This window comes from Phascolarctos cinereus, unplaced genomic scaffold (assembly GCF_003287225.1).
Source record: "Phascolarctos cinereus isolate Bilbo 61053 unplaced genomic scaffold, phaCin_HiC Scaffold_9;HRSCAF=440, whole genome shotgun sequence".
NCBI classification, from domain to species: Eukaryota; Metazoa; Chordata; class Mammalia; order Diprotodontia; family Phascolarctidae; genus Phascolarctos; species Phascolarctos cinereus.
Window position 1 is genome coordinate 205,734,137 of NW_027556402.1, and position 17,650 is coordinate 205,751,786.

At 39.2% G+C, this 17,650-nt stretch overlaps 1 protein-coding gene across 1 annotated transcript in view; it reads right to left on the bottom strand.

The window, feature by feature from the left end:
* SPON1 (spondin 1) overlaps nt 1-17,650 on the bottom strand; it is a 385,860-nt gene that overhangs the window by 17,468 nt on the left and 350,742 nt on the right. The window contains 2 exon segments of the mRNA XM_021005269.2: nt 2,495-2,570; nt 3,653-3,793. Of these exon segments, the coding sequence (XP_020860928.1) occupies nt 2,495-2,570; nt 3,653-3,793 (217 nt within the window).

The window sequence follows — 17,650 nt, forward strand, 5'->3', positions numbered from 1 at the left end:
GTACTAGAACTGGGGAACAGTGGCAGAACTTCTTCAAAAAGTTGTTTGCATCTAATGCCTCCACTTCCTCAAAAACTCTCCTCCCTTCAACCTCTTGCCACCTGGCTTCTGCTTTCAGGGCTCCATTAAACTGCTCTTTCAGAGAGTAGTAATTGCCTCCTAATCACCAAATTCAGCAGCCTTTTATTGGTTTTCATTTTTTTTTTGATTTCTCTATAGCATTTGGCCCCACTGAACATTCCCCCTGACTGGATACTGTCTCCTTCCTTGGTTGCAGCTAGGTCAGGATCCCGTTTCTCTTTATCCTTTTCAATTCCTCATTTTTTTTTTGGTTGTGTTAATTAACTCTCCATCTTCCTGGATCCTTAAGATGAGTACTCTCCAAAGTTCTGTACTTGATTTCCTTTTTTTATTTCTCTCTCTGCAATTGTAGTCAGTACCATAGCTCCAACTACTACCTCTATCCAGATGCCTGCCAAATCTATCCTTTCAGACCCTGACCTCATCATACCCCTAAGCATCAGAGTGTTACATCCACTATAATGACCCACCAGCACATTAAATTCAACAGGTCAAAAAAAAAAAGATGCTTCTTATTTCCCTCTCAAAACTGGTTCTCTCAATTTTACTATTGCTGTGTGGTACGCCCAATCACTCTGTCTCTCAAGTTCAAAACTTTGATGTTATCTTGGACTCTTCCTTCTTTACTTCTCATCTATCTGATCAGTTTCCGAGTCACAAAAATTATACTTCTCTCTACACTATCTCTGCACCCAGAAATACTTCTTTTTTATTTCCACTGCTAATAGCTTTGTATGAGTTCTCATCACCACACGCCTCGACTAAGAAACAATTTTCTAATGGGTCTCCTCACTTCCTCTTCCTCTCTTTGGGCCATCCTTCACCCCAAACTGAGTAATCTTCCTTAAACGTAAATTTTTTTTCACACCATTTCTCTGCTCAGAAATTGTCCATGACACCTTCTCACCTATGGAGCAAAACCTTAACTGCTTTGGCTGGCATTCATGATCCTCTCTAATTTGACACCTCTCTGTATTTGCAGTCTGATCTCATATTGCCCCATTCCATGCACTACAGCCACACTGTACTACTCTGTCTTCCAAATATGTTTTGTGCTTTGTTGAGGAGTGAGTGGGTAGTGAGTCATCAAGTGTAGGCTATTAGAGACATTTGGCTTAAAAAGAAAGGAGATGGAATGGTTGCTTGATGGAAGAGTACAGTTGAGGGAACATTCATAAGGCCTCGGGAGATCTAAGCACATTTGTAGTCAAGTTGGAAGGAACCAATGAAAACTGATAGATTAAAGATGCATGAGTGAGAGATGGAATGATTGAAGGAGGAAAGTCAGACAGAGATAGAGATAGGAATATAGATATAGATTATAACAATTAGCACTGAAAAAATCATTTTAAGGAATTCTTCATTAGGTACATACTGGTACATTGATTTATTCATCCAACAGATGCTAAATGAAAACCTACTAAATACAAAACATAATTCTGGGTTCTATAAAACATATTAAAATGTCTCTATCTTCAAGGACTTGCCAGCCTAGAAGATTCTTAGTTGGAACTTCTGAATATATAGATACATACATACATACATACGTATACGTCTGTGTATACATGTTTGGGTGTATATGTGTCTATTTAATTTCATCTGAACATCTTTGTATGTCTTACAGCACCCGGAATTACGTCTTGTATTTAGTAGGTTTTCAGTTACCATCTGTTGAATGAATAAATGAGTGAACCAGTTGATACCTAATGCAGACTTCCTTAAAATGATTTTTTAAAATGCTAATTGTTGCAGTACTGTTTTTTCCTTCCCAAAGATTGACAGTTTCATACTCTTGAATACTCCCCCCTCTCAATAGATGACTTTGTAGGAGCACCCTCCACACTCCTCCTTCCCCATTACAAATTATCTTTGTCTTCATCTATCCTTTCTTCTTTCTCTCTCAGCTCAGAGAAAGAAGTATAACTCCTTACCCAGGCAATTTTTCATTACTGCCCTTGATCCCATCTTCTCCCATCTGGGAAGCAGTGTCGCACAATAGCATGAGCTCTGGAGAGAGAGGACCTGGGTTCAAATCCCATGTCTGATAGTTACTACTTTGGAGACCCTACCAAGTCACTTCACTTCATGGGCCTCAGTTTCCTTATCTGTAAAATAAAGTCATTGTACCTATGTTGCCCTGAGATCCCTGCAGGCTCTAGATCTGTGGTCCCATGAGCCAAGACCTCTTCTAGGCCTTCCTCCTTTAAACATTCCATCTCTCACTCCTGCATCTTCAATATATCCATTTTCATTGCTTCCTATCTATCTATATATATCACTCAGTATTAGAAATACATTCTTGTTTGGCTATATCATCACAAAGATGATATATCCAAGATACACTGGAGGGTGAAATGAACTGCATGCCTGTGTAGCAAAAATGTAATTAAACTATAAAAACAATCAGAAGTACCTTCATCTTTCTCTTCTGGAGCCAGATCAGCCACGATATCATCGATATTATCAGGCACGATGTTGCATTGTTCCCCCTGCAGAGAAAGTTTTGTTTTGAAAGTATAAATTAAAGAGAGACATGTATTTGTTTGGAAGATAAATCAACAGACAGCGCCTAGAACAGAATATTTTGTGCCTCAATTCATAGACCCTTGTAAGGGCTTAAGACTTACTCATAAATGAGACAAAATCAGACTGTGAGAGGGGGGAAAAAAGCAAGGAAATTTTGTGACTATAATTTAGCATCTGGGGGGACAGGGTAGGGAGAAACCATCTGGTCTTCAGTGCCATTGGCATCTCTGGTTCCAGATGGATGGGAATTGAGTTCCTTTTGGGGGCTCCATAACTATTAAATGATTCACATACTAAGGATCAGGAATCATGGTCCTATAAAGTATGACTTCTTATCTTTTATGATTTCGGTATTATGATTTCTGGTTGGCATTTTATTAAAGTGAACCAGAATCCCCTGTTCATGTTACCAGCCTACTGAATACGAATTTTAATGGAGATATATAGAAGTATTATTTTGCGACCAAGGGAGGTTAGAGATGAGACCATATACGGAATGTCATGTCAACTTCTGAGCACTGTACCTGATGAAGAGCAGTGACACATGCTCAGAGGTCACCCAAAATGGTGAGAAGAGTGGATGCCATGTGTCATGATGATTGGGTAAATAACAGTGCTATTTAGCCTGGAAAAGAGAAGACTTAGAGAGGGCAGGGTAACTGTCTTGAATTATCTGAAGGGCTGTTACATGTAGAAATATCAGACATTTTCTTGGTCTCAGAAAGAAGAACTAAACAAGTAGGTGAAACACAGGAGAATTTTTTGGTCAAAATAAATTTAAAGAAGCTTCCTAAGAATTATAGTTGTCAAAAAATCAAATGGATTGCCTTGGGACTGAAAAACTATTTTTCAGGCCTACTATGGATAGAATTCATTCTTTGGGAGAAGGGCTGGACTAGGTGGAACCTGGAGTCGATTTAGACTCTTGAGAATTAGGAGGGGTTAATGTTGTCTGGCTGGAATGGGGTTAGGACAATGCTGGTGATAGGTTGCTGACTCAGATTATTGCCTGGTCCCCCATCCAGTGGAAGGCACACTCCCATACCTTTCGTGCAATTCTCTCGATGACAACTCTTGCTACCTGAGTGATGGAACCTCCCTCAGGATCATAGAAAGGACTCTGAGGGTGATCTAGACTTGTCAGAGGCCGGATTTTCTCTTGAGGAATTGTTGGCTTATTGGGTGACTGTAAAGACAAGATGACATTGGCTGAGGCAGCAGTAAATACAAACAGATAAATGATGCAGAAGCCATTTGATTTTTATGTATGAAATGGATCCAAGTGGAGAATTACAACATAGTCAGCCAGTTACTTCTGGCATTGAAAGAGCTCGCACTTAATGTGAGTGAAATGGTGTTAGCACTTGCTCCATGAAACACCACTGAGGGTGGGAAGGCAGCATCATGAAAGACCATCATCCAGAAGTCTGCTACTTTCAATTCTCCTTAGAATTCCTTGTCTTCATGAATTTTTTAAAGGAAAAATATTTCCAGCAGGCATTTCTTCATGCAAATATTCAGTTTTGAAGAGAGGCCAGAAAATGAATGTTAATGGGAAAAGGGATCAAAATGATTTTTTTTTATAGAGAAAGGGAAAGAAATAAGCCTTTATATAGCTCTTAATCTGTGTGAGGCACTGTACTAAGCTTTTTTGTTTGTTTGTTTTAACAAATATTATCCCATTTGATCCTCACAGCAACCCTGGGAGCTAGGTTTTACCTACCCATTTTACATATGAGGAAACTGAGGCAAACAGATTGCGACTTGCCCTTTTGTTATTTAGTTGTTTCAGTTGTTCCAACTCTTCATGACCCCATTTGGGGTTTTCTTGGCAAAGATACTGGAGTGGTTGGCCAGTATGGTTGTATGAGTTTCTCCAATGGTGTTCGACAGCAAGTGAGTGAAGAGAAAGAAGATGGTGGATGGAATCCAAGGTTGGGGTTTGGAAAGGGGTAAGCAATGATAGCACAAGAGGGCAAGGGACCAAGGGCAGAAAACAACATCAAGTCAAATTGGTTAGTTCTGGGATCAAGCTTTTGAACAGAAGAAAAGTGAGGCCATCTTAGGAAAGTGGATGGAGTGAAAGGAGGTTGTTATGAGGGTAAAGGTAGAATCATGAGGGATGAAGCCAAGGGAGAGATGGAAAGAGGTGATGTTTCATTGGTTAGGAAAACAACAACAGCAAACAATATTAGTAAATGAGAGATAGTATATCTCCCCAAGGGAGATACTTTATCTCCTATCTGCATTGCCAGAACGCCCAATCTGTCTCACTCTTCTGTCCCTTGTTCGTTTCTTTTTCTGTCTTCCTCCTCATTCTTACTCTGTGGCCTCTCAGATGGGATGGAAGCACATTGATTATGAGGGCATCAGAACTAGATTAATAAATATTTGTTGATTAAAACTGAATTGAATAGTTCTGATCTTTGAGTCAATCAATGAATCAACAAGCATTTTATTAAGGCCTATTATGTGCTACTCACTGTGATAAGTGTTTGGAATACAAAGACAAAAATAAAATTGTTCCTGTCCCCAAGGAACTTACATTCCATGGTGGTGGTGGTGGAATACCATAGACACACATAAGTAAATGAAAAGAAAATGTAAAATAATTATAGTTAGCTTTTATGTAGTGCTTGAAGTATGCAAAGCATTTTACTTATATTATTTGGTCCTTACAATAGTCTCAGAAGGGGAATATTATTATCACCATTTCATAGATGAGGAAACCAAGAAATCTGAGAGGTTAAGTCACTTGCCCAGCATCACACAGCTAATAAGTATCTGGATTTGAACTCAGGTCTTCCTGATTCCTTGCATAGTGGTCTATTCTCTGCACCACCACCTATATTTTCCTTGCAAGTGATGGGGGGAGACAGTAGCAGCAGTGTATAGAGGGGGAAGTAGGGAATTGGGAAAGGTTTCATAAAAGAGACCTCGGTTCAAGTTTTGACTATGCCATTTACTAGCTGTGTGATCCTGAGCAAGTCACTTCACATAGGTGAGCCTCACTCTTTGTATCTGTAAAGTAGGGACAGTAACACTTACACTGCTGATATAACACTGTTGTTGAGAAGAAGGTGCTTGTGTAAATCTTGAAGCATGATGTAAAATGATGTCTCGTTATTAATAATATTACCACCTTTTTTGATATTCTGGGGCCCTGACTTCCTCTTCTAGCCCGTTCCCCTCCCCTCCCCCAACCTCAATCTGAGGCTGAGTAAACAGGCCCTTTTTTCCCATTTCATTCAGGCTTTGCTTCCTTTCCCCAGATTGGCAGTGCCCCACAGGCACTGTCTCCCCCTCACAGAATCCCTTTCCCTCACAGACAGATGATTTGTTCTCTTGATCAGTGCCCTCCTCTCAAATTCTGACAGGCTTCCTTGTCTGAATCCCCACCAGTAACTTCCTGAGAAGGTTCCAGGCTTTTTGTTCCTTTGCAGAGGAAAAGCTGGCTCTCAGCCCTCTTCTCAATTTAGCCTCTAGCAAATAGAAGCAGAAGAAGAGGATATAAACTCTTATAGTCCAACACAGAGAGACGAAATACGTAAAAACATGAACTCCTTGATTTAGAAGAGACCTCAGAGGTCTCTAAGGCCAACCCAAAGCTGAGCAGGAGTCCTTGCAACTGATGTACATATATATATATATATATATATATATGTATATATATATATAATATATATATATATATATATATATGCATATGTATATATATATACATGTATATATATATACATGTATATATATATACATATGCATATATATATGTATATATATGTGTGTGTGTATATATGTGTATATGTGTATATATGTGTATATGTGTATGTATATGTATATATATAATATATACGTATATATGTTTGTGTATATGTGTGTATATATGTATATATATGTATATATATGTGTGTGTGTATATATATGTGTATATGTGTATATGTGTATATATGTGTATACATGTATGTATATGTATATATAATATATATGTATATATGTTTGTATATATGTGTATATATATGTATATATATACATTCTCTGCTCAATTATCTCTAGTGTTTCAACTTGATTCACAAATATTTATTCAGTAAATCATCAACAGGCCTTTGTTAAGCACATACTATGTACAAAGTACTGTGCTCAGCAATGGGGATGCACAAAAAATAGTTATGATAGTCAAGACAAGGGGTGATGCAGTATAATTAGGGTAGTAAATGACAAAAAAGGAGCAGATGTATCTCTGGATGCTGAGGAAGTAGAACAACATCAGTCAGCAACTAATTAGGTATGGTGGGGGAGGGGGAGAAGGTTGGGGAAAAACAAAAGGTCAGGATGACTCATGTTCCGACCTGATTAAGCAGAACAATGGTGGTCCCCTTCAACAGAAAGAGGGAAGTTTGAATTGGGTTGGTTTTAGGTGTTGAGTTCCATTTTTCAGGTCTTGAGTTTGAGATGATGATAGAACTCCTAGGTGAAGATGTCTAGCAGCCAGTTGCCAATGTGGGCCTAGGATTTAGTGGAATGATACAGACTCAATATGTACATTTGGGAACCATGTGAATGAGATGATAATTTAATCCATGAGAATTAATGAGATCAATTAGAAAGAGGGCATAAAGAAGAGGGACCCAAACAGAATCTTATGAGACACACACCCACCCACACACACTCACACACTCACACTCTTAAGGGCCAGGAGATGGACGATGACTCAGGAAAAGAGATTGAGGAGTTGGTCAGAGAGACGGGAAGAATCAACAGAAAGTGGCGTCACTAAAGCTAGGAAAGTCAGAGGAAAGGGTGGTCATGATGTCAAAAGCTGTACAGAGGTATTATGGGATAAGGAAAAAGAAAAACTCAGTTAACTAATGAGGATTTATTAAGCATTTATTGAATTTTTTTTTTGCTTAAATGTTTTATTGATATATTTTAAATAGTATATTCATTTCACAATACCAATACCATCATCAGTGGAACCCTCCTTTATAGTAAAGAACATACAAAACAGCCTCAAAGGCTCTTCCCCAATAAAAGATCTGGATATTGTAACTTGACTGCTTTATCACATGCCTTGATTAGAAACACTGAAACAGGTAAAATATGCCTATTGCCAAGATTAGGACATACAGTTGGCTGAGTAGTCCATTGAGTTAGACCATCAGTATACATGACTTAGCCAGGCACTACAGGTGGACAATTAGCAGTCCCTGTTCCCAAAGAGCTTATATATTAATAGAAGAGACAACACATAAATAACTAGGTAGATACAAGATAATATAAAGAATAAACAAGGTAATCTCAGAGGGAAGGCACTAGGGGGTGGAGGGGAGAGAGAACTGGGAAAGGCCTCATACAGGAGGTAGGATTTAAGCTGAATATTGAAGGAAGCAGAAGATTTAATGGTTAAAGAATCATTAATAGCCTTAGAGAGAACAGTTTCAGTCAATTGGGTTGGGTGGGAAGCCAAAATGTAAGGTATTAAGAAATCAGTGGGAAGTTAAGAAATAGAAGCAATGATATGACTCTTTAAGGACCTTTAACTATAAAAGGGAGGAGAGATTTTGGACAATAGCTTAAGTGCATGGTCAAATGAAGTCCCCCACCCCAACGTTAAGGGAAACTTGGGCTTGATATAGGCAGGAAGGATAAAAGAAACGATTGAGGGACCAAGTTCCCAGAGGGGATAGCATTAAGAGCAAATGTACAGGGAACTGGCCATGGTTAGTTGGGGGTACACATCTTCCTCAGACTCTGGAACAAAGGAGTGGAGTATGTAGGGGGCAATGCAAAAAGATTTTAACCTACAAAGGAGGTTAAGAAGAGGGAGCATGGACTCTATTATTTTCAGTCAAGTAGGAGTCAGAGTCCTTGGTCGAAAGGGTAACATAGAGCAGATGTGTCAAACCCATAGCCCATAGGTTGTAAATGAGTGTAGCAAAAGCAGATTAAAATGTAATTGGGAAATATTTAGCAAAATAAATTTTAAGATACAATAGAACATGGATAATGTTAATATGTAATCTTCTAAGTCAATACGCAGTTGGCAGGGATTTTTATATGGGGTTCAATGGTCCCCTTTCCATTTGTGTTTGACACCAGCAATATAGAGGATTTGAAATAGCTGCTGCAAGAAATATGATAGTAAGGGATGTATAAAAAGATTGCTGTGCAGCAGTGAAATCCCAATGTAAATTAGATAATATGAATTTATAGCAGACACAGTTTGCAGGGTTGTGTGACTTAATTTTTTCACTTACCAAGAATTTATTTTCTTTCCCTTCTACTCTCCCCTCCAATAAAACAACAACAATAACTACTACTTATAAGAAACATGCATAATCAGGCAAAACAAATCCCCACACTGGTCATGTAAAAATATGTGCACATATGCTCATTTTGCACCTTGAGTCCATGACTTCTCATTTCATTATTTTTGCCAGAAAAATTCAGCATCCCAGATGTTGGAAGTAATCACAAGTTGGATTTTGGTAAACCATGAGTGGACAAGGACTTTAAGTGAGAGTGGGGGGAGATATTATATTTTAACTGGCCGACTTGTGAAGGACAGAAACAATATTAGAGCGCTAGTGATGAAGACCTATGAGAAAGGAGAGATGGATGGACTGATAGTTATGGTGAGGATGAAGAATATATTTAGAAAAAGTCACCTAAAGTAAGAGATGGAATGAAAGGTAGTTATGATCAAAGAGAATGATTTCATAGTTGAAGATCATGGAGACTGGTACAGTCATATATGTGATAGTTAGATGTAAGATATGAATAGCCATCATAGCTCCCATCTTTTCTTTTCCAAAATAAACAACCTGGGTTCCTTCAGTTCATCATCATTTTTTCTAGAGTTTTCAGTATACTCCCTAGCTTGGTTATCCTCCTTTGGATGCAGTAAAGTATGTCAGTGTTGGTCCTAAAATATGATGTCCAAAATTAAGGACTGTATTCCAGATGAAGCCAGACCTTGGTAGTCATTCATTCATTCAACAAGCATTATTATGGGTCAAACCCTATGCTAGGCACTGGAGACAAAAAGACAAGAACAAGAACAAACAAAAAACCATAATTCCTGCCCTCAAAGAGTTTACATTCTACCAGGGAGCAGGAAGGGGAATGATTTTCATATATTGCTATGGCTGAAATAATTATCAAATGTTGGCCAACTTCCTGGTGCTGGCTGACTCTCTCTTTCTAAAGATTAGCTTAAATAAGTGCAAATGACAGACAACTGAGATCATACTCAAAATCCTTCCACTCTGATAGGGCCTACTGATAGAGTGGCATGAGTCACAGTCATGCCTAGGTGAAGCACTGAAGCAGAACTGCAGTGAAGAACCCCAGTTCATAGGAACAACACGTGACCTTATCAGGTACATACACTATAAACAAATACTTGCCAGGAATTTGACTACCCTCCTGCCCCAGTGAACTTTCTTTATTTCTTTTATTCAGAAATCATTAGCTAAGAAAGTTGATGGTTTAAAATAGCTTGAAACCTCTTTATAGCACACAGATGCCAAATTTGAAGCTATACTACCTAGTGCAAAATTTGGAGGATACATTAGTTTGATGATCTTCTTCAAGCAGGCAGCAAATGGGCCTTTGGGTACATTCCTCTACAACAGTGGTGTTCAAAGTTTTGTGATATCACAACACTAACAGTAAACTATCTTTGATCACACACCTCCGTTAAATGCATGCTTACTCATTTGTAAGTTACGTACTCATACCACTACCTTAATATTTGTATACATTGTGAAACTTTGATAATTTCTTTAAGAAGATGAGATAAAGATGGAATACATTGGCTCTAAAAGTCAGTAGGGAACCACAAAATTTCTTGAGTATGGTAGATATATGGTCATCCCTTCACTTGAAGAAGATCACTTTGGCAGCTGTGGATTGGACTGAGATTGGACAGAATGGATTGGACTGAGGAGAGACTTGAAACAGGAAGATGAATTAGGACACTATTGCACTAGTCCAGGTGAGTGGTGATAAGGTCCTATATTAAGGTGGTTGATGCAGAGAGAGAAGGCAGTAGCAAAAGATGCTGCTGGGGTAGAAAAGAGCAGATTTGGCAACTGCTTGGATGGTGAGGGGTGAACATCAGTATAGAATTGAGGATGATACCAAAGTTTTCAAACCTAGAAGGATGATGGTGTCCTCAACAATTATAGGGAAGCTCAGAAGATGGATGGGTTTGGGGAAAATATGTAATGAATTCTGTAATGCAGATTGTAACTCATCTATGCCTACTCATCCCATGTGACTCATTTTGTACCACAAAAAGGAAGATGGGGAAGATTCCCAGCCACTGACCCAGAACACAGTCAGCTGAGGAGCATCTGCTGTAGCTTGCAAGTGATCTGGGGGCACAAGAGTGGATATACTGGGATAAGGAAGAATTGTCCCTTATGCCACCTAGGGCTGCTGTTGAGGGAGGCTGGGTTATGGGTGTGTAAGCTTGGATCAAGGTTAGGTAATAACAAAGTTGAGGAGCCCACTGGGACAGAAAGAAAGAGTTTGCACACTTGTAAGGCCACCAGATGGGGGGAGGGGGAAGGTGTGGTTGCATTGGCGAAAAGATCTAAGATTACCTATAGATCTAGGAAGGTGGAATGAGATCCATTTTCCAACCCTCAGACTGACTGATCACTAATCACCCAGGGGGCCTGACTAACCCTAGATGTATTGGATTGTGAGGAATGGCTCACAGTGAAGTTCCCTCATTAGTATCTCCCTGCTATACTCTTACCTCCTTGCTACGCTCTTATCTCTGTCCAACACTCTGCCTGAATGTGAGAGATGGCCTGCAGTGCAGTTCCCACAGGCCTAACTTTTGTTCCTCCAGAAAGCCTTGAGTTAAGTTTCCATTTTCACTGATAAGTTTCTATTTCTCCAGCACCACATCAGCATGGGTTGGGGAGCTCAGTTGCATGGTGGCTCCTACTTCCTAGTACACATATGCATCTACTCCAAACACGGGCATGTTTGCTTCTATTGGGTATTAGCTGCTGCATTTAGAATGTACGCCCTCAGTACCCAGTCAAAGGAGAAAGGGGTAAGAGAGTGGGAGGGGGCATCACATTAGGGGATAAAAAGCCAAGGGTGCAGCTCCCAACTCCTACTCTCTTGGCCGGCAATGACAACTAGGGGCCGTACTCTTTCTCATGAGAAAGCAATAAACTCCTTTCTGCTTTCAAGGTATGTAAGTCTTTGTTTTTATTTTGAGTGAATGGTCTCTGTCCCACACAGGATCCATACATTTTCTTTGTGTTGTTCCTATCAAAACAGTTGAGCCACTGTTGTGTAAACACAGCAAGTGAGGGGACAATTTAAGACTATACAGTTGTCCTGTTTAGAATCAGAATTAAGAACAAACATTGAAAATCCCAGGCAGGTTTGGTTTCCCAAAACCTGCTGTTTGCGTGCAGCCAGATGTGACATTAATGAGGGCTGTCCTGTGACTGTCAAGCAAATGAAAGTGAGCCTAGAGTCAGACTGGCTCCTAGCCTTTAATGGCAGACTGGATCAATTCAAATTCACTAGCAGAAGAAGGATTAGTCTGGATTTCCCAGTCCTTCCTGGGGTGGGGAGGGGTGCTCCCCAAGGACTACTATTTATTTAATCTATCCATTTATGTCCTCCATTATTTCTAAATTCTCAGTGTCCTTTTCCTCTTGTCCAGTCTTGCCCAGTTACATCATTTCTCTTTGAATTTGTTAATTATCTAGCCTTTACTTTGTATCCCTCTGCCCTCCCTCAGTTCTCTGTGGGGTGCTACAGCTATCACATCATTGCTTACTTCACAAGTCACAGGTCTTTAGATTTAAGGACCAGCTATAGCTTCAATTTTTTTTAATGGAAAATATATCATTTTATTAAAAACACACATATCATTAACAAGTCCTTACTATGCAATCCTTTACAATCTTTATTGTAAATTATCATTAATTCATACAGGAAGCAGATTATAGAAACTACCATGTTATAAACACTTAATTCTGCAAGTGGCTGACCTACAAGACCCTCTCAAGTCCTTCAATCCCCCTACCCCTTTATTTCCGGTAGCAACTCTGGTAAATAATGTAATAATGCTTGGAAACAGATGCTGCTTTTTTGCAGCTCTGTTCTTTGACAAGAAATTATCTATTTCACACCCACATGTGTTTAGGGTAGGGGTTTGTGGATGGGACAGGCAGCCATACTGTTACATGATGGTAGTACTAGTCTACTATGGGACTTCTGTTTGTTCATTTATAAAATATGGCAAAGTTTAAAGTAGAGGCATCATGTAATAGATAGATCACTGGAATTGGGTTCATGAATCTGACACTAGTTCTGTGACTTTGGGCGTGTCATTTAGCCTCTCATCCTCAGTTTCCACATCTGTCAAATGGGGGTGATGTAATATTATTTAATGCTAATATTAATAACATATTAATTAATGTGTTACACAGACTAGTTGTAATGAGACCCAAATTGAGATAATCTGTATGAAGTACTCAGTAAACCTTAAAACGTTGTCAGTTGTTATCGTTGTTATTATTTTGGTGTCAAAGTTCCTTCCTAACATTAGTGCTCTGATTCTATAAGAGTCTTGTAGCATAAAATTCCACAGGTCGGGGATCAGAGCACTGCATTTTAGTTTTCCCCCAAAATTACTTCATAGAGCTTCCATGGGAAATTATAATGCCTTATACTCTATACTTTGTACTATTAAAAAAACCCTACATTTTTAGACTAGGTATTATTTTAGGAGATTTTATACACACACACACACACACACACACACACACACACACACACATATACATCAATCAAACATCTTGGCCATTTTATTTTATTTTGGTTAGGCAAGGAGGTTAAGTGACTTGCCCAGGGTCAAAAAGCTAGTAAGTGTCAAGTGTCTGAGGCTAGATTTGAACTCAGGTCCCCCTGATTCCAGGGCCAGTATTCCATCCACTGTGCCACCCAGCTGCCCCTGGCCATTTTATTTTATTTTTTTAATATAAATGTATTTTTAGTTGTCAACATTTACTTCCACAAGATTTTGAGTTCCAAATTTTCACCCCATCTCACCCCTCCCCCCACCCAGGATGGCATGCATTCTGAATACCCCTTCCCCTAATCTGCCCTCCCTTCTATCTCCACCTCCCTTATCTTATCCCCTTCCCCTTCTATTTTCCTGTAGGGCAGGATAGATTTTTGTATCCCATTTCCTGTATTTCTTATTTCCTGGTTGCATGTGAAAACATTTTTTTTAAACATGTGTTTTTAAAACTTTGGGTTCCAAATTTTCTCCCTTCCTCACTCCCCACCCATCCTCATAGAAAAGGCAAGCAATATAGGTTATGCATGTGCAGTTATGCAAAACACTTCCATAGTAGACATGTTGTGAAAAACTAACTCTATTTCCCTTAATCTTATCCTGCTCCCCCCCATTTATTCTATTCTTTCTTTTGACCCTGTCCCTCCTCAGAAGTATTTGCTTCTGATTACCCTCTTTCCCAATCTGCTCTCCTCTCTATTGCCCCCCTGCTCTCTTGTTCCCTTCTCCCCCTATTTTCCTGTGGGGTAAGACAGATTTCCATTCCCAATTGAGTGTGTATATTATTCCCTCCTTAAGCCAAATCCTATGAGAATAAGATTCACTTGTTCCCTTTCACCTTCCCCCATTTCCCCTCCACTGTAAGATCATTTTCTTTTCTGGTTTTTTGTGAGATAATTTACCCTGTTCTACTTCTCCCTTTCTTCTTCTACTATTATAATCCTCTCTTATCCCTTAATTTTTTTCTCCAGATATGACCCCTTAATCTTCAACTCATCCTGTGCCATCTATCTATCTATCTATCTACATATAATTTTTTCTCTCTAACTACCCTAATACTGACAAAGGTCTCATGAGTTATAAATATCAACTTTCCATGCAGGAATATAAACAATTCAACCTTAGTAAGTCTCTTATGATTTCTCTCTCCTGTTTACCTCTTCACGTTCCACTTGAATCTTGTATTTGAAAGTAAAATTTTCTATTCAGCTCTGGTCTTTTCATCAACAATGCTTGAAAGTCCTCTATTTCACTGAATGACCATTTTTTCCCCTGAAGAATTATACTCAATTTTGCTGGGTAGGTGATTCTTGGTTGTAATCCTATCTCCTTTGTCCTCCGGAATATTACGTTCCATGCCCTGCAGTCCTTTAATGTAGAAGATGCTAAATCTTGTGTTATTCTGATTGTGTTTCCACAGTACTTGAATTGTTTCCTTCTGGCAGCTTGTAATATTTTCTCCTTGACCTGGGAACTCTGGAATTTGGCTACAATATTCCTAGAAGTTTTCCTTTGGGGATCTCTTTCAGGAGGAGATCGGTGAATTTTTCAATTTCTATTTTGCCCTCTGGTTCTAAAATATCAGGGCAGTTTTCCTTGATAATTTCTTGAAATATGATATCTAGGCTCTTTTTTTTGATCATGGCTTTCAGATAGTGCAATAATTTTGAAATTTTCTCTCCTGGATCTATTTTCCAGCTCAGTTGTTTTTCCAATGAGATATTTCACATTGTTTTCTAATTTTTCATTCTTTTAGATTAGTTTTACAATGTCTTGATTTCTTATAAAATCACTAGCTTCCAATTACTCTATTCTAATTTTTAAGGGAGTATTTTCTTCAGTGATCTTTTGGACTTCCTTTTCCATTTGGCCAATTTTTGCTTTTTGGGGCAAAAAGCCTCACTGGCTTTTTGGACCTCTTTTGCCATTTGGGTTAGGCTATTTTTTAAGGTGTTATTTTCTTCAGTATTTTTTTTGGGTCTCATTTAGCAAACGGTTGACTTGTTTTTCATGATTTTCTTGCATTACTCTTATTTCTCTTCCCAATTTTTCCTCTACTTCTCCTCAAAATCCCTTTTGAGCTCTTCCAATATTTTTCTTGGAGGCTTTGGATGTAGGAGCTTTGACTTTGTTGTCTTCTTCTGGTTGTATGTTTTGATCTTTGTCACCAAAGTAAGATAATATAGTCTGACTCTTTTTTGCAAGGTTTGCTCATGATCCCAGCCAATTACTTGAGTTTTAAACTCTTTGTTAAGGTAAGAGTCTGCTTCCAATGTGGAGAATGTACTGTCTGAAGTTTCGGGGGTTTGTACAGCTGTTTTCAGAGATACTTCTAGGACCTGTAAATTTTCAGCTCTTCTAAGGTGGTATGAAGGGGTGAGGTGTTTCCCCACCCTGCCAGCACTCCTCCTCACCCCAGGATTGCCACCCAGAAACATGACACAGATCCAAGCATGGGCAAAGCAAGAGAGTCCTGCCTCAGCACCGGCAAAGAGATCTCTGCAATCCTCCTCTGATCAGCCATTTGATTCTCCCTCAGTCTGTGGGCCAGAAGCTCAGGAGGCAGCCACCACCCCAGGGCCACGCTTGGAAGGGGAGGGGGTGGGGTGAGGTGCTGAGACCTAGCTTCTCTCTCGCTGCAGAAACAGACTTTTCCTATTGACGTTCTAAGTTGTCTTTGGCGTTCATGGGTTGAGAAGTCTGGAAACAGCCACAGCTGCCTGTGATTCAGTCCTCTGAGGCCTGCTCCAGGTTCGCTGTGCCCATGCAGAACTGTGCTCCTCTTCCTGGCTGGCATACCTTTCTGATCAACCATCTAAGTTGTCTTGTGCTGGCAATTTGTTTCACTCTGTCTTTTTGTGGGTTCTGCTGCTTTAGAATTTGTTTAGAGCCATTTTTTACAGGTATTTGGAGGGGTTTGGGGGAGAGCTCAAGCAAGTCACTGCTTTCACTCTGCCATCTTGGCTCTGTCCCTCATTTTATTTTAATGAGTTACTTTCTTGAACTGAATATACAGGCCAGCCCTGAATATAATTTCCCACCCATTTCAAAATGTTATCTTTTTAAAAGGGAGAAAAAGAAAAATATATTATTATATACATGTAAGTACACATATGTATGTGTATATATACACACACACACATTTTTATGCACATACATACACACACACACACAAACATACACATATATATGAGGAGGGGAGAGGGGCATACTCTATAGTTTCAATTCTTGAAGCTTCACTCAGTGATTCATATTAGCTTTAAAAACCTTGCTGTTGACTTGGCTCTAGAGCTCTGGCACTGGGGAAAATACACATTGAAAGTGGGAGGGGAAAGGTTTCTTAAAGATATTGAGCATGACAGACCTCTCTGCAACACGCCTCCACCTCCTCCATATTTATCTTGTCCTGTTCCCCAAAATTTATGCCTTACTTCAATCAGACTGTTCTTCCATCATGGTTTTCTCCAAATGTCATGCACATTCCTAACTCATAGGGTGGCATTGTGAGGAAAGGGCTAGAGAAGTTTGAGTTCTACTGAACTTAGATTCCTACTTTGCTACACCATTTTCCTTCCCGCTATTTACCACTTGTCCAGATCCCATTGCCCAATTTGAATCAATGAGGTGGTACAGTGTTGGGCTTGAAGTCAGGACAATCTGGGGTTCAATCTTGCCTCAGACACTTACTAGCTATATGAACCTGGACAAGTCACTTAACCTCTTTCTGCCTTAGTTTACTCATCAGTAAAATGAAGGGAGTAGATTTAGCTTGTAATGTCCTCTCTGTGATTCAATGAAACTTTACCTGATTATTTCTACTTTATTCTGATCTCTCTCTCCCTCTCTTCCTTTCCTGTCCTCTTTTCTCATTCTTATTTTTTTTTTCTGAATTCATTCATTAAATGCAGAATTTGGAGGAATGGTAGAAATTGCAGAGAGGTGGATTTTGGAGTAGTGTAAAGGAAATCTTTTTTTTTTTTTTTAACAATTAAAGCTGTCTAAAAGTGCAAGATGAGGCTCCCAGCACTAGAAATCTTCACAAAGAAACTCTGATGAATATATTGTAGAAAAGATGCATACTTAGGTGCAGGGTGGACTACATGGCCCACTAAATTGCTTTTAATGTTGTGGTTTTTAAAATGCTTGTCTGACCTTGTGTTATCTCGTGTACTCTTCACATGTTATTTCATTTTTCATGTA